Source organism: Ambystoma mexicanum, chromosome 5q (assembly GCF_040938575.1).
Source record: "Ambystoma mexicanum isolate Mex_15411 chromosome 5q, UKY_AmexF1_1, whole genome shotgun sequence".
In the NCBI taxonomy this organism is placed as follows: domain Eukaryota; kingdom Metazoa; phylum Chordata; class Amphibia; order Caudata; family Ambystomatidae; genus Ambystoma; species Ambystoma mexicanum.
Window position 1 is genome coordinate 1,216,364,446 of NC_090933.1, and position 18,172 is coordinate 1,216,382,617.

The following is an 18,172-nucleotide window of genomic DNA, read 5'->3' on the forward strand; positions in this document are numbered from 1 at the left end:
GGACGGCCAACAACATAAAAGAGGGACTACCGCATTGCAGCCCACCAATTAACACCCCTCCCCCAACACGCTTCCACAACCACCACCCAATCATATTTCCAGCACTTCTCCTTTTTATAAACTGTATATGATCTCATTTGTGCAGTTTTGTCTGTGAATCCTGGCATGTTAATTCACAACAAGCGTTTGCTCTTAGTGATATTACATGCATTGCTGTACAACCAATTCCAAGCCAGTCTCTGTAGCACAGTCAGTAAGTGTTGTGACTTGTACCTGAAAGGTTGGGGGTTCGAACCAATCCTCCAGCTCCAACACTCTGAACGTGTTGTGAAAAATAATTTGAATTTAATTACCATAGCGTCACTCTACAGTGTTGCCATTAGCACCCCAGGGAAACATTTAGGGTCCAATGGATTTTTTGTTTGCGGAGAAATAAAATTCCAACAAGGGGAGGACAAGGTTTTTCCACCTGTCGCAAAGCCATAAATTACAGACAAAATGGCCACCAGAATATGTTTGGGTAAAGTACTAACAGAAGTCCAGCGTTTTTTTATTTACACTTAAACATAGCTGCCAAGTTGATCTGTCTCATGTGTAACACCTGGAACCAGTTCTTGTTTCCCCAATGCACTCTAGGACTTGCAGTTTTGTTTTCCCCCTTTTGAGTATCAGCCTTTGGAAGTATAGGCTAGGACACTGGGCAACTTAACAACTATGTTGTGTAAGGGGGAAGGAAAGGAAAAAGACACTACCTGTCTCTATAACTAAGAGGGGTTTCCCTGCTGCATACACAACTAAGGATGTTAGAATGTTGGTCAAAAGTAAATAGTCCACTGTGCTATGTCCCAAACCTATTTCTGTCCCTTACACTCCAACAGAAACCTATAACTAAGATGTGTCCTGCTTCTAAAAGAATGGCTGCCTTCTTTGGGATGTTTCAGGCAGCTCATAAATGGTGGGTGAATATTCTTTTTCCCCCAGCCGTCATTAGGCTTTTAATTTGCTGTTCCCCATGGTCGGGTGCGGGGGGTTGGGCGAGTTCGGTCACTCCAGACCCTCTCAGCAAAGTTTGAGGTTCCAAAACAACATTGGGAAGGTGTCTCCCTTCGCCAAGCCTTTCTTAGTCTCTCTTTTCCAATAGTCTTCTTTATCAAAGATTCTGCCCCTGACGCCTCAAAAAGGAATTGCTCCCTAACTTAGACTTTTCCATGACTTGGGCCAAAAGGATCTCTTCGCCTGAACTTCTGGTGTCATTTTGTGGGTCCCAGACCCCTTTTTCATCTCTGTAAGGCGTATTTCTTAAGCCTGGTTCACTAACCTGCCAGGCATCCTTTGGTATGCATACGTCTCTTGGTTTCTCAACATTCCGGTCCCTGACCCTTCTCTCAGATTAAGGTCTATTGATTAGGCCCAGTTCACTGTTCTGCCAGGTCTGTCTGTGGGTCTCTTTGGGACGCTCTTTCACCCCCTCCGTTCTCAACTGGTCTCTCTCTTCAGTCCCACGGGACCAGGAAGATGCCTCTGGACTTCCTCCCAAGCACAGCCTCTGGGGTCTCTCTGTGCCTTTCTGGTCCCACTCGTCGTACCTTTGCACTTGGTTTGTGAGGATCCCAGTCATTTGCAACACCAGTAAGCTTCTGCGGCTTCCCATGGCTCTCGTGGTCTCCTTGCAGTGTTCGACAGCTCCACCACGCTGGTTTCTCACCATGTGCCCAGTCTCGCCTGGACCACTCTGCTGGCTTGGATTCTGCCACTGGATGCCAGTTTTCCCAACAACGAGGTAGGTTATGGCTCTTCCAGTGTTCTCGGTCCACGCCTTCTCGTTCCAGGCGTCCAGGTCTGCAGCGCGTCCTCTCTTTGCTACTCTGCTCCCCAGTGTGAAGCTGCTCCGGGGCTGGACTGACGTCTAGCAGAGTCCGTCCTCAGTTTTTATGCCGGATTGTCTTTCTAGCTTCCAAGCGCTAGCATGCCCATATCAGATCCACGTAGGGCTCTTCATTACCCTGCTCTTCCTCATGGCAGTACTTTTGGAGTTATTCATATTCACTCTTCACTCACTCTTCCTCGTTTTAGTACTATATACCTGATGCACATGTATAAGGCAATTAGCAGAAGAAAGAGGAGATGAGATGATGGGGGTGTCTGATCCCTAGTTGTATGTTTGGGTCAGGGCTAAAGTCGAGGGTACACGCGGCGTGACAGAGTCCACCTACTTTTTTCAGAGGGTGGACTCGGTCCCCCCCAGCTAAAATAAGAAACACTGAAGGTCTTCCTTGAATTTATGAATTATAGCTGACCTCAATCATCGGGTTTGCTGGCCGGACACTTCACCACTGCACTGTACAACCTGATGAAAGACAACAATTAAAGGTGAAATGTCCCATTCGGTACTGCATGTTCCAGGGAAAACATTTGTATTGGTTCTTGGAGTTTAAAACATGCACACCTTTTAACGTTTTCAAAAACCACTATTAGAAGATAATATCCTCTCTTGGTTTTGTGCGTGTTCATTTTATGAAGGGCAAATGCCATTAGTTCTGTACAATTTCAGTGTTTATGCAAGCAAAGCCAAATTAATGAAATGTGCATAGTTCACCTTGATATGCTAATTTCTGGTGCCATTGCATCCCATTGCGTTTGTTGAGGAGTCTCCCCACTTTTATTTTTAGGACTTGACCCCTGGTTTGGGTGATAAAGGTCTGGCCGCATGATGGTGTGGATACTGCATTCTCCCTGGACTGTCCTCACTTCTCCCAATGAGTGGTCCCCACCCCTGGGATCCTCCCACTGAGCACCACCCCCAAGGGCAGGGTCCCATGTGAAAGGTACCCATGCTAGGGAGAAGCAACGACATCGAGGGATTTTGTGACAGCTGGCAATTACAGTGTATACTTTTTATGCAAAGATTCTATGACAAGACGGAGGCAAGCATTATGCTTATCTCTTTAATTTGCCACCAACATAGCAATTCAACTTTTAATAAACTTTTACAAAATAAATGTTTCTTTGCTTCCATGGAAAAAATAAATCTTTAGTTTTAAAGTTTAGAGTCTTGGAGAGACTCTTTTCTGGTCTCCTACAAGTCCCATGAGCCTCCTGGTGCTCAGTAGTCCTTCCTCCACCAATCCGCAGTCTGACACCCCTATAAGGACTCTCCACACTCCGTCCTTTCCTCTTTCTTTTTGCTGCCAGCATACGGAGATAAGTGATTTATTTTCTCTCAGTATGAACATATTTTTAGGGTATTTTCCTTTCACGAATAAGAAAGTTATCAATATATAATGTGAGCCCAGCGCATATTTATAAAAAAAAAAAGAAAAAAAATGTAGAGATTTATACTTAAGTAAACTTCAGCATTATTACCTTCATTCTTAAGCGGTTCAGCTGACCCGCGTTTGTCATCCGCGCTCCAGTTAGTTCGAGAGCTGAGGAGGCGGAGCCGCAGGCGCTCTCGCCCGGGTTAGGCATCCGGCCCGCTCCTCAAGGCATCACACGGCAGGCGTGCGTTAGGACCCTGAAGGAGCGGGAAGTTGTAAGCCTTCCCGTCGCTCCCCAAGCCCTTCCGGCATTCTCCTTTCATCGCGTACGCGAAGGGAGTGCTGCGTGTTATCTATGCCCTATCTCCTTTTCTACTGAAAAAAAAAGTAATAAAAAAGGGAAATTAGACTGGATTCCTGATACGGAGCGCGTCTGCATTGAGAGGCAATTAAAAAAAAAAAATTGTTTTTTACAGCAGCACGTGTCTCCAGAAGGCCTTCACATTGAATTGCCTCATTTAGTGGGCCTCATTCAGTCGACTGTAAGGCACGTTAGCTTTGCTAACTCAAGGAAGTTATGGCCCATTATCAAGATGGAGAGCACTCCACATCTCCTGATTATTCTGAGGAAGAGTGGGAGGAAGAACCCTCTCATCAGGAAACAGAACTGTCACTCAGTATTAAGAAAGTACTAGGGGAATCCCTATCTGTAGCAGTTTCCGAGGGGTACAACCAATTGCCCAGAGATTAGACATGCTGGAGGCATGGATTTTACAAAAAGATCAAAAATCTCCTAATAAAAAGAGGGCGCTTAGCCCTGGCGAAGGCACGTCGACTGGACACCCCCATAGAGGGGTTGAACAGGGGTGTAAGGCTCGGAAGAGCTCTGACTCTTTGACCCCCCCCCCCCCGAGCAAAGAAAGGAGGGTAGACCAAGACCCCCACAAGGCAGACGATCCCGTCGCAAGATTGAAGAAGGCCTTCCTGGCAAAATCAACAGATTGACAACCCAAACCCCCTACCCCAGGGGTGAATATTCTCGGGGACATACACCAGGGCTACTCGCCCGATGACGAAGCAGAAGAGGATGATGAACCCTCTGGGCACACAGCAGCAGATGAAGTAATTCTTGATCAAGAGGAAGACACAAACGATATGTTCGACCCGGATACTATTAGGCATCCGAAATCTAAGGAGTGGGTTCCTTCCCCAAAGGTAGCGCTGTACATGGCGCAGCATATACGCAAACCGCTCGACAGAGAAGTAAGGTCTCGCATGAGATCGGAATGCCCCCGCCCTGATCTCCCAGACAAGTTATCGGAAACCCCAGATTTAGACCCAAAGATGGTTACTTTTGTGGCAAAGTCTGCCAAAGATATCAGGAAAGGCGTAGACAGGGCCTGGTGAGGGTGCCAAGATAAAGTACCTGATTTAGCAGGCCCACTGGCAAAAATTATGGACCTGGCGGAGCAAGCCAAAGACACGGGATCCCCCATTGATCCTCTAGTCCTAGCGAATTGGGCACAGAGAGCAATGTGCTTCCTGGGGAATGCCAACTGCGCCCTCTCGTCAGAGAGGAGAAGAGGGGTGCTCGTGAAGATCGACTCAAAGCTAAGCGATTTATCGTCTTACGAATCGGGCCAAGGAGCGAAAGGCCTCCTCTTTGGCGAGGCGTTCGTGAAAGAAATGTCCCAATTTGTGGGAACGTATTCAGCCCTCGAAAAGGCCCAGAACTCCATCAAAAGAATTTTTCCCGGGCGATTTTTTTCTGGGACCGGACGCCAGAGGGGTCGGGCGTCCGGTCGATATTCCTATCATAGCAGACCCCAAGGAAACAGAGCACAATATTGGGAGGGAAGACAGCAAGATTCCTTCTTCCCCTCCCGGCCGAGGTTCCCAAGAGGTCGCAGACAAAGAGGAGCCTTCAAGCAGGCAGGCGCCACCGGCGGTGAGTACACCAAATATGCAAGTGGGGTGCAGGACCCTGATATTTCTGAACGCTTGGCGCGCGTTGTCCAGCGATGCTTGGGTTTTACAAGCCGTAGCAGGTTTGCGCATAGAGTTTCTAGGCGACCCCTTTCAAGCCCAAGAGCCGAAAGCTATTCACCTAGCAGCGCAGGAAGCAGTGCTTCTTCAGAACGAGCTAGTAAAGCTTCGCCAGAAAAATGCAATAGAGCGCGAGTTGCAGTCTTCCCCGGGGTTTATAAGCAACATGTTCCTCGTGCACAGAAAAGAAAAAGTGCGCCCGGTTATCAACCTAAAGAGCCTAAACGAGTGGTTAAAATACAATCACTTCAAGATGGAGGGAATCCATCTTCTCAGAGACCTTCTGCGCGTGAGAGATTGGTTAGCACGTCTGGATCTGAAAGACGCATACCTCACAGTGCCCATAGCAGAAGACCACCGCCGATACCTTTGTTTCCGCTGGAACAAAGAGGTGTGGCGTTTCAAATGCCTTCCCTTCGGCCTCGCTTCAGCCCCATGGGCCTTCACCAAAATGATGAAGCCGGTGGCAGCGGCCATGAGAGAAAGAGGTATTCGGATCATAATTTATCTAGACGATATTCTGATCCTGAACCAGAGCAAGGACGCCCTGATCACCGATATTCGTTGGGTTTGCACCTTACTATCTTCCCTGGGGTTTCTAGTGAACCTCGACAAGTCACAATTGCAGCCACTTCAAAGAATGGAATTCCTAGGTTTCACCATAGACACAGTAAAAGCAACTCTGGAACTTCCAAACCAGAAAGTAAAAGCAATAAGGAAGGAGATCAAGTCAGTCCTAGCGAAAAAGACCATCTCGCTATGATACCTAGCCAGAATAGTGGGACTTCTAGCAGCTTCTATCCAAGCAATTTTCCCAGGGCCCCTACATTACAGAGCCCTTCAGAGACTCAAGATCAGACACCTGCAAGGAGGTTTAAGATACCATTAGCTAGTTACCTTAGACAGGGAGGCAATTTCAGAGCTTCACTGGTGGCTGCAAAACATGGAAGCCTGGAACGGTCGAGCCATCTTCGGCGACGTTCCAGATATTACTATAGAATCCGACGCGAGCAGAGCCGGATGGGGAGAAAGGTGTGCTCAATTAGAAACAGGAGGGAAATGGTCAGAGAACGAGTTACAGCTCCACATAAACTGTCTCGAGCTTCTAGCAGGCTCCTTTGCAGTCCAAACGTTCACCAAAGACAGAGTCAAATGCTCAGTGCTGCTGAAGATGGACAACATCTCCGCAGTACGATACATAAACAAACTAGGAGGCACCAAATCGAGAATGCTAGCGGAACTAGCAAAAGATTTCTGGCACTACTGCCTTCAACACCAAATAGCAGTAGCGGCGGAGTATCTTCCAGGAGCCCAAAACGAAGTGGCAGACTGGAATTCCAGGTACCTGACAGATTCCAGCGACTGGCAGCTGCTCCCCCAAGTTTTCCTCAAATTAGATCAATTATGGGGTCCATTACACACAGATCTGTTCGCATCCAGACTGAATGCTCAGACAGCCAAATACTTCAGGTGGAGGATGGACCCGGGAGCAGCAGGGACAGATGCATTCCTCCAGTCATGGGCGGGAGCTGTGCACTACGCGTTTCCACCCTTTATAATGGTCACGAGACTTCTAGTGAAGGTTTGCAGAGACCAGGCAGAGCCAGTTCTAGTGGTCCCCCTTTGGAAATCTCAGCCCTGGTTCCCAGTAGCGATGGAACTTTCCTCAGATTTCCCGAGGAAGATTCCTCATCGGCCAGATCTCCTCCTCAGCCCAACCGGCCAGAGCCATCCTCTGATAGAGGCGGGCTCCCTGCAGTTCATAACCTGCCGAATTTCAGGGAGAGATGGGAACTGCCAGGAATTTCGCAGATCGCTGCGGACTGTATCAGAGATTCCTGGGCACCTTCCACCTTTATAAGCTATAGTTCGGCATGGGATGCCTGGGCTAGATGGTGCTCAACCTTACAGTTGGATCCAGTTTCTGCACCTATAGTACACGTCCTCAATTTCTTAGCAGACAAATTTCTCGAAGGGTGCGCGTACAGGACCTTGCGAGTATATAGGTCTGCACTATCTGCAGGACATGCGAAAGTGGAAGGAGTACCAGTAGGTGAACACCCGGCAGTCCACAGGCTTTTGAGAGGAATCAAGATGAAGAGGCCACCAAAGCCCAAGTATTCTTCTCTATGGGACGTCCGTGACGTTCTCAGGATGTTTTCTAGCTGGCCAGAAAACAGCCAACTGTCCAGATCCCAGCTTTCTGGGAAGTTAGCGATGTTACTTTTCCTAACAGCATGCAGGAGAGTTTCAGACGTGAAAGCCTTGGAGATAGATAGAAAGATCTTTTATCCGGAGGGTATAGCCTTTACCATAGTGCAAAGGACTAAATCAGATTCCAGGGTGATCTCTTACCCTTATTTCCCCGAAAACTCAAAACTATGCATAGCGAAATGCATTAAAGATTATGAGACCGCGACTATGCTGATTAGGCCGCAAGGTGTTACCCAATTACTAATAGCGCGCAGGAGACCTCAACATGCAGTGGCTACTGCGACAATTGCTAGATGGGTGAGGGAAGTTATGCAGTGGGCTGGCATAGATTTAACAATATTTGGAGCACATTCTGTTAGAGGCGCCATGGCTTCTAGAGCTTTCTCTGTAGGTGTGTCCTTGCAAGACATTATGAAAGCAGCAGATTGGTCTTCAGAATCCACCTTTAAGACTTTCTATTTTAAGCCAGTTTCAGAGATGGCTAGTAGGGTGGTTCAGAGCTTTGAACAAGCATAATGCTCGCCTCCGTCTTGTCATAGAATGAAGATTGCCCATGCTAACTGCACTGGTCAGTCCTGATTCTATTAAAGACAGGGAGGCGAGCATTATATCCCACCCAGATGAAGTTATTATGCTATTGAAAGTATTTGGTACCAGAGCTGTTTATCAGTACATCGCATTCCTTCCCTCATTATTATTTCTCCGTTTCTCGTAGGAGACGAACAGAAGCCCGCATGAAGATGCCGGGATCTAATGAAAGCGAAATCAGTTGTCCCGTTGGACCTTTTGGATAGCAAGCTGCGTCCCCAGTTGTCTCAAGGAGAAAGTTGATGTTGGACAGTTATACAGACTCAGTTGTCGCGGCAAGCAAAGAAAGAGGAAAGACCTAGTGTGGAGAGTCCTTATAGGGGTGACAGACTCCGGATTGGTGGAGGAAGGACTACTGAGCACCAGGAGGCTCATGGGACTTGTAGGAGACCAGAAAAGAATCTCTCCAAGACTCTAAACTTTAAAACTAAAGTTTATTAAAAGTTGAATTGCTATGTTGGTGGCAAATTAAAGAGATAAGCATAATGCTCGCCTCCTCGTCTTTAATAGAATCAAGACTGACCAGTGCAGTTAGCATGGGCAATCTTCATTAGTGTGGTCCCGTTTTTTTATAGTATTCACCAGTTCCTAAAGACAGCAAGCAACATTATCATAATGTGCATACCCTTACGGAAACAGACATTCCATGAACAACACACTGAACATGTCAAAGGATGTTATCTGAGGGGCTGTGAGTAACGTTTGTCTTTTTTAGAATCCTATGATGGCGTTTGAAGAGTGTGGTAGGCCAATTAATGGCACACGTGAAACAAGGTTTACACTGTTTTAACAAAGTAGACTTTATTCTCAGTTTAAGGAACCTTTGAACCAAGGCCCAAGGGTTTTTTCTAAAACCAAAAAGGATTTTCTAAGGCAGAACAGTGTCAGGGATGGGTCAATGAAAAGTGTTTTTCTCTTGCTGTTTGACCTCTATATTAAATCATAAATACAAAATCCACTTATGTCCTTGCCTTTTTCGGGAAACCTTTGTATATAAACGAAGTTCCAAAGGAAATTTGAAATGAAGAAAATGTCAAACCTCATCTTTACAAGTCTTTTAGTATCCTGGATACTAACATGAACAAAGACATAGCCAACTAAAGAGTTCTCAAATCCTCGTCTGAAATGTCCAAGAAATCAAAACCGAAAAAAACATTTCCTGGGAAGGCTCCACCAGGAGTTGCTCAGAGTCTAGACTTTCCTTCGCTCTATGCTTCCTTGAGTTCTCCCAGGATTCATGGCCAGTCCCTCCTGGACCTTGGGCTATCCCAGGATTCAAAACAGAACCCCCCTGGACTTTAGACTCTTCTTGAGGATTCACAATAGATAATGGGTACTTATCCCCCTCACATTTAGGGGGTCCTTTCCAGGCAGTGAATATTCTGTCATCCTACTGCCATGCGTCCGGTTTCTCTCGCTTACTGTTTTCTAGGGTTTGCTGGTGAGAATCCTTAGAACTTGATTCCCTAATTCCTTCAGGATTTTGGAAGGTGCTTAGGGGTCCTCTAGAAAGCCGACCTCTTCATAGATTCCAGTACTGTGCAACTCCCAGTCAACGCCTCTAAATCTCAAGAGGTTAGGATGCCTTCTTCCAGACGGTAGTCTTCTTCAGGTGTCCACAACTCTGCCTTCATTCCGGCAGTTGCATTCATAGCCTTCATTTCCTCGGTCTTCTCCCATAGCATCAAGAGAGTAGTATTTAGCATGCCTGCTCCATGTCAGACTTACTCCTCAGTGACCGTGTATTTCCAACTCCTTTTATACAACTTCGGTTGGGGGGGCCCTGCTAGACTTTTATTAAATAGTTTATTCCCCCTCCTTATTTGAATTCGATGCAGGGATTGGATAATCCCCTGAGGATTCCTAATTTCATTCATTATCTTATTCTTCGCCACCTGCCTGGTTAAGTCTATTCTGATGATTAATGTAGGGCCTCAAGGTTTGACATTCATTGATGGGGGGCTGCACCAACTACGATTCAATTCTATTGCTGGGTGGGCTCCAGGACATTGTATTCTTACCCATCTCAATTCTGCTGGATGAAGGCACGAGGGAATTCCTGCAGGGTTTTGGCGCATTTAAATTCCAGTAAGCTGGAAACGTTCTTTCCTCTCGGTCTGCAAACATTGCGGGTTCACGCACAGAGATCATTGTTCTGTAGCAAAAGTGTAATTCCGTTCCAGGAGCTGTGAACCTGGGCATTGCACTCTGGTAAACGGAGCCTTTAGGAGTTGATAGATCATTTGGTAATACATCCTGGTACGCTGAATACTTCGGAGCAATTAGGACCTTTGGTAATACATTCTGGAAAACCGAGTTCTAAGGAGCAGTACCACGAAGGGCTTCCCACGGGGGGAGGGGGGGGGGTTTAGGGAGTCTACGGGGGAGGTGAGGTAGCAGGGAGAATCCCTCCTTGATCACCATCTGGGAGGTTCAATCTCAACCCTGGGGGCTCGCTTCCTCCACACATTACAATGGGGAGTGTAGGAAACTCACCACAAAAGGCAGCCATATTATCAATGATTTGAGGATTCATTTCGAGCCATCGAAGAATTGGACAAAGAAAATCCTACCAGAGGCTTCTGCAGGATAGCCTGTAAAGTTTCATGGAACAGTAGTGGAATGCCATGTTGCAGAGGCCGACAGGCCAAGCACCACCCTCCACGATCTTCTGCAAATCATTTAGATTTCTTTCCACACCTCGGCTGCCTGCGCTGCAGTGGAGGTGAGCTCAGAAAATCTATTCAAATCCATCCCATCAGATCCCAATGCTTGAGAGAAAAAGAAATATAATCACCTGAGGTTTGCAGTGCAAATCCTTTGTCGGCTTATAATAAAATGTATGACTAATTTATGTTATAAAAGCGTACAATTGATTTAAGCAATGGTACCCGACAATCACTTCTCATTAGCATTATTACAATGCAGCCGCGCTAGCAAATGAACAGCGTAATGATGGTAATTTGATTTGGAATTCACCATGCAACTAAACAAGAGCAGGGGAGAATGTAGTCCGTTTCTGCAGGAAAAAAGTTCCATTCCATTTTTGGGTCTCTAGACTATTAAAGCATTTGGTGCTTTAAAAGTCTTCGTTTCTGGACTCTCGGCTGCCAGGCTTCAGGATTTGCGTCAGAAATCAGGCGCTGGTCTAAAACGGGGTAGTATAGTGCCAGCTGACCGTCCCCACCAATGAAATGCTTTGGAATATGGCAGGAAAACAGGGCTGCCATCTTTTAAGCTGGTATGTACACCGTAGTAGCCAGAGAACAACCAGTGGTGTTTCAACCAGAGCTGCCGACTGAGGCCATATCTTAAGAAGCACCTTTACCCAATCTCGGCTTTTAAGGAAAAGCTTTCCATGATGGGAGTTGTAGATTTATAGAAGACGTTTCACTTTCTCTATTAGAAGCACAAGCCCCAAAGCACAAGCTTGAAAAATGGATATTGACAAAAAAAGCCAGGACTTGTATAACGGTGCCCCGGCTAGCAAGTTAACAACTTTGTTTAACTGGTGCTGCAACAACCACTGGCAGTGAGGGTCAACGGTGTGGCTCTCAGCCACTCATTCAGATAATGCACATTTCATTATGAAAATTACTTACAGAGGGATGCCCTGTGTGAGTTGCATTGAATCTATTGAGGTCAATGAACTTAGCAAACAGAACATTCATGTTAGAAAATATTGAAAAAAACAGGACAACATTGCTGTTCCAGTGGCAACTGGAGCAGCAAACCTACATGCTTTCGACTAAATAAGACCCACATTCCTTCCATGTTGGCATGTGCGTACAGTGTAAGTGGATCATGCTTCTCCACCTCTTGCACTGTCAAACTCCAAGTGAAGCAAAAGGGAGCCATTCTTTCAATATAGAGACACTACAATTGGAAGGAACTTAAGGAAAAACAAAATCCAAGGTATAGTCTTGACTGCTCAACTGATCTAAAACATACACATTACAAGAAAGGGACTGCTCCAAAGTGTTCATAGGATGATAGCTTCACCATCTTGTATCTGCTTTATCAGCTTGCATGATCTTCAAACACAATCAGAAGATAACATAGGTCATACATTACCTAAGGGCTGGTATCCTTGCCTTGAAGAGCCACCAAATGGGTTCCTACCGCCAAATGAGCCCCCATCGATTGAGCCATAAGACATTTTCTGCCCGGTACGTAAAGGTGGGATACCTCACCAAGCTAGAAGAAAAACAGGGCAGAGTTGGTGAGGGCTTCTAAAGAGGAGAGCACAAGGAAACACACAGCACTAAGAACAGACGATGCATAGCAGCAACCCTTGTATTGCTACAAAGCTGACCCTCACCTTCATGTAAACAGCAAGCATGCAGAAACACAGCAGAACCCGCTGGTCACTTGGGCACAAGACAAGTCTCACTGTGTTGGTAGGTTTAAGAAATGAACCAGAAGGCACACCTCCATTTGCCCGAGATTCACACTTCAGGAATCGAAATTAAGGGGAGCGGAGAGCCCTTTTCCCTCAAGGTACAGTCTAGAGGAGTCTGGTTAGCTTCACACCAACAGCTACCAGGAGCTACGTTTGGCTCCCTAAGCCAACTGCTGCCACACAGGTAACAGCATCTAGAATATATTTAAAGCCCAATGGCTCCCATGTACTAGACACACTGTCATAGTTTGCATCTCATTATCTCCTCACTGCAGAAGAGAGAAAGGGAGTGTGGTGGTATCACAGAAAAAGAGCTGTCAAAAAACAAAAATGTGTAGCAGTAAAGACACAGCAACAGTGATTGATGCAGAGACAGATGTAGTGACCGAGTTAGGAGGTGTCTAGCAGCAAAGAAAGCGTGGCAGGTCAGACATAGCAGATGGACAACTAGACATGCTTCCAACCCAGTCACTTTATTAAATTGATTAAATCCCTCTCCTAACTCTAATGCTTTGTAATTGTAATTGGCTATTTATAATGCGCTTAATACTCAGAGGTTTCTAAGCGCGGACTTGGGAATCGAACCTGTGTTGCTCTGCATCGTAATGCTTTCAAGGCTATCCTCTCGGCTCTAAGCACGGTAATGCTTTCAAGGCTATCCTCTCGGCTCTAAGCACGGTTCCCTAGTCTATAAAATAATAAAATGGTGCTCGTCATAATGTCTCACAAAAATATAAACCTTGTCCTCCATTCAAAACTATGCCATCACACTAACTGACCCTACCACTAGTAAAGGAAAACACATGTTAGCCTGAAGAAGTGTCCCTGCTTCCCCTAATAGGCTTGTGCTGGTTGGTGCTTGACCCCATCTCAAAGTGTTTCTCTCTGGCCTTGCCTGCCTGTAAATACCAAATGTCTCTGGGCTCCTTGCTGGAGCGTAAGGTCGAGGGCCTACGTATACCATTTGCAATTCCAAATCCCTTGCTTTCTTCCACGAGGGGACTCCTGACCCTTTCTAACAAAGTCTCATTCCGTAGTTTAGGTGCATCTTCTCTCTCTCGTAACCTTGGTCCCCCCCCCACCCCCCTTGTCGGTTGGGGGGCTCACTTTCACTGAATGGTGGTCCCCCTCGTTGGTACTCAGTAAACCCTCTTGGGGGGTTATGCTCCCTTGTCGGTTTTCTGTAGCCCCTCGTGGTGGATTAGGTTTAGCTCTACCCCTTTGGAGTTTTCTTCGCGTTTGTCGATATTAAGTAACCACTCTTAGGTTAGTGTTCTGGCTTTCACCTGCTCAGCATATTATTCTCTTCTATGGATATTTGGTAATACCTCGGGTTTTTTCTTTTCGCTTTAACCCCCTCAGAGTGTGCAGCTTCCTCTTGAGTTTTGTATAACCCTCTTGGGATATTAACTATGCTTTCACCCTCTCCGAGTGTTTCATTTACTCTAGGGTTTCTTTTAGCCCTCATTGGGATATTAACTTCACTTTCACCCCGTTTGGGGGTCCCACTCAGTCTTTGTTTTTATATAACCCCACCAGGCCCCGTGGATAGCTGATCCACTTTCTTAGCGCTCTGACCTTCCTCAGGATAGAGTCCAAACTCAGCCACCGCTCCCTTTCCTTATGAAGAACCATCTACCTGCTTTTCTGTGGTATCTGCCATAAGGGGAGGAGGTGGCTCCTTCCGACCGGAAACATGTGGCAGTTCATCGGTCTTCCAGGTGCTACTGTTCGGGCACGCCGGTCTGCCATCTAGGTTGCGACTTAGTGTCCGGGTTCCACAGGCTCGGGCTACTGCTGCACCTGGGATTGGCCGAGTTCCCCAAGCTTCCAACACACTCCACCCACTACGCATACATTATGTTCCTGCCTCCAGGATGAGTCTGTATAGCGCTGTAGCAGCAGCGTATTATATGCCACGTCCCCTAACACTAGCACTCTCCCAGCAGTCCAACCATTCTGCGCCGGTTCTTTTCCTCCGGATCTTGTCCATTAAATGTCTTTCCCTGTAGATATACGCCGTTCCCTGTAGAGAGGGAGAATTTCATTGGTCTGGTGGTTCAGGGCTCCAGGAGGCGTCCTCAGCACCACAAAGCATATTTAAAGAGCCCTTGTCCTCAATATTGCTATTGGTTCCAATGTCAACAACAATTTGGGACATTGGTATTAAGGAAGATATTACAGATTGGTTCAATCCTTGTTCACTAAGGAGCAGTGGGATTCCGCTCACCCAATCCCTGAGGGAGTATTGTGTTAAGCAGATTCACCTCTTTAGTTCCAGAGGGGTGGCATCCTCTTGGGGAGAAGCAACAAATTCCCTGGATTTGTCACAATCCGTAATTACAAAGCGAGGGGTAGGAGCCACCAGAAGAACTGACAGGAAAGAAATGGCAATCTAAGGAGGAAGTGAAAAAATGTAGAACATGACAAGAGAGCAAGAGGAATCAACAGTCATGTAGAAAGCGAAAGACAGTAATCGAGCAAAAGAAAGAGGGGTATATGGTATCTGTCTATTTGTGGATGCATGCCAAAATTAGGGGGAAAGTGGAAGCTTTCCGATCTTTCAGGCACTCCACATAGGCTATTGTGACTTGTGCGTCTCTCAATGGTAACTCGTGAAACAAAAGTATCATTTTTCAACCTCTGCATCTCGTTTAAACTACTTCCGCCCTCCTGTTTTTTTCTGCCCTGCATTAAACATACCTAGTCCTGAACTCATGAATGAGGCTTTAATAGTTGTGAGGAGTAACTCACGGTTTATTTAATTTAATGGCTGCTCCACGTATTCCAATTTTGGACCCTGCACTTTGAATACGACAAAATCTTTTGTGGGAATTTTCATGAAGAGGGGAGAAAAAATATGGCTTGATGGAAGTTGGTGCATAATAGGTAAAAAGTTACTTTGGCGCCCATCATTTAATAATTCAAGTTACAGGAGGCTCAAAAGAGTACCAATTGCCATGTTCAATAGAACAAAAACAAGTCAGTTGTGTGGTATATTGTTGTAAGATACAACTAAGTCAGCAGAGAATATCCACAGGATATAAACAAGGTAGAAAACAAACACTGACCATGACATTCTTCCTGATGTCATGCAGTGCATGGCAGGCAACAAAAAGTATCAACGGTACCCAGGATTTGTTCTCCCCCGCCACCATGCAAGAAGTCACGAGGAGCCAACGTTATAAAGAGGATAACAACAATGGAAAACTGTTCTAGAATTTGGAAAAAAGTGAATGATTCTAAAAGGAGGACGAAAGACCTAATTCAAACGCTGGTTCGAATAGATATGTGGTAAAAGTAAAAATCTAGGTCTTGGTGAGTAGATGGTGTGAAGCCAGAGAATTGCACCCTTTTCCCATTCACCATTTTGCGGAGGTTCCGTGTGAAAAACTGAATGGTCATGAACTGCTGGGAACAGCAATAGCCTAAATATCTAATCAATCTTTTCACTAGTTGATTCAAGTACAACGTAATCTTTAATTGAGGCCATCTTTAGGAAAACTGAGTGAGATGTCAGCAAAAAGCACGGGTCACAGGTTTGAATCCTGCCACAATTACCAAATTCTCGTTTGGTGCTTTTAACCCCTTAAATGCTGAGGGTTTTCCCTCCCAGTGCTGAGCCCTTTTTTGGAGATTTCGGCTTTGTCGCATTCAATGCCTGGTTACCTTTTTGTTACAAGAGATAGCTCGGACAAATTTGGCCCCTTTTCTTCCCACATGTAGGCGGTCATAATGCCACCAAGGAATCCTTGTTTGCTGTAGGGGGTGAGAGAAAATAACTAAAAAGAGAGCAGATTTAGTGTTTTTTCAGAAAACGCCAATAAATTGATGTACAAAGAAGCCTGTGGTTTTTCTTTGTAAGACCTAGGAACAAATGCTTTGCTGTTCTGAATTTTCCATTTTCCAGTCTTTCAAGAACAAGATTACCATCAGTTTTGTGTCAGATAGGCAATGTTTCCCTTTTTTTGCCCAATTGGACATGCATGGATGGAATGGAAGAGGAGGGTAGGAAAAGCTGAATAGGAAGACAGAAAGGCATACATTTCTGAAAAGTAGGCAAAATTCCAAGTTTAGGAAAGGGTCATTGGCGCAGGTTAGGCAACAACTATGAAGGTAAAATTCGCATAGCTTGAGAAAGAAATTGGAATAATGACAGAAAAAAGGTATTCTGTGAATATTGGAAAAAGCAATGCACCGCTACATTCCCCCGACCCTTCTAGTTAGGAAATAACTTATTTTTCTGAGTGTTTCACAAACAAGCAATACCACAAGCCAAAAATTGAGTTTTGGTACTACTTTGCATTTGAAAATAAAGAAAACAAATGTGGTGAGAAATGGCAAGCATACATTTTTTGAAAGAGCACAGGCAGACCTTTTGAAGGATAGGTGATTTGTGCAGGTTATAAAAAGCATCATGCCTAAAGCAGTGACTAAATGTAGGCTACAGTTGGGAAATTAAAGGGTTGTGTAACGAAGTGCAGTAGCAAATGTATGGAAATGTTATCAAAACCAATAGAAAACAACAAATGTCCTACCTTCCCACATTCCCACACGAGTCCCGACGAAAACGGTACCTCGCATGTGTGAGTGCACTTATGTGGGCCCAAAGGGAGAAGGCTAAACCAGTAGTACATCAAATGCCCCGAGGAAGACTGGATTTGGCTTTGTGGACAACCCACAGCTTTGGACGCGCGGTGTCACAGCCACCAAGGAAAACACAGAACCCCATGCATGTTTGATTGATTGATAAGAAGACACCCATCGAAATCCAAAGAGGCCTGACTTGCGCGAATCACCCTAGAATTTACAAGTCCCGGCAAAGTCCAAAATGTAGGGAATTTTATTTTTTTCTCTAGACATTTGCTGCAAGGAAACCACCGAAACACGCCGGCAACACATGTCCTACCTTCCTGCATTCCCACAGATGTCCTGACAGAAATGGTACCTCAAAGTGTGGGGGTACATACCTGGGTGGAAAATAAAAAAAGTGTCAACCGTCCACAAATCCAATGGCAGTCCCGGGGAGCCCCGGCAGGGTCCTCCATCCCCTCCTGCAGGAGAATTCTTTAATGCAGCCCAACCAGTGCGCCAGGATGGTCGGGGAATATGTCCCTGGCCTTGGGCACCTGTCTCCCATGAGGGCTGACCGTCCCCAAGTCCAGCAGCAGTTCCGGGGAGCCCCGGCAGGTCCCTATCCCTTCCCGTAGGCAAAGCTCTGGCTGGGCTGTGTTACAGAATTTCCTTCAACCTGACTAGTTCTGCTTAGCTGGGACTGGCTGGCTCACCAAGTAACATGGCGGCCCTGCATGTGTAGGTTCTTCATATCCGCTGTTTGGAAGAATGAGAGAGCAAGCATATAACTCATGTGAAACTACGTTAGATGGGTTTTTGCATCTCAAAGGGCTTATAAACGCCTTCACTGTTCTCTTATGGCATTTGTAAAGTTCTGCAACATCGCAAGGCTATTTTAGCCGGCTGTCTGTTATCAAGGGGTATCTTTTTTACTTATTGCCTATTTTTTTTTCCCATTGTACCCCATGGGCTTTGACTTTGCGAATGTGAAAGATTCTTCGGTTCACGTCTATCAATGTCCCGTTCTTGAATTCTTATCAGAGAACACTTATCCGTGTGAGGTTAAAAGGCTGCTATCAGATAACACCCA

At 45.9% G+C, this 18,172-nt stretch overlaps 1 protein-coding gene across 2 annotated transcripts in view; it reads right to left on the minus strand.

Moving 5' to 3' along the window:
- TSNARE1 (t-SNARE domain containing 1) overlaps nucleotides 1-18,172 on the minus strand; it is a 1,594,453-nt gene that overhangs the window by 1,121,559 nt on the left and 454,722 nt on the right. For both annotated transcript variants that reach the window (XM_069621720.1, XM_069621721.1), the window contains one exon: nucleotides 12,180-12,302. In XM_069621720.1, the coding sequence (XP_069477821.1) occupies nucleotides 12,180-12,264 (85 nt within the window). In that variant the 5' untranslated portion in view covers nucleotides 12,265-12,302. The remainder of the gene's footprint in view (nucleotides 1-12,179; nucleotides 12,303-18,172) is intronic.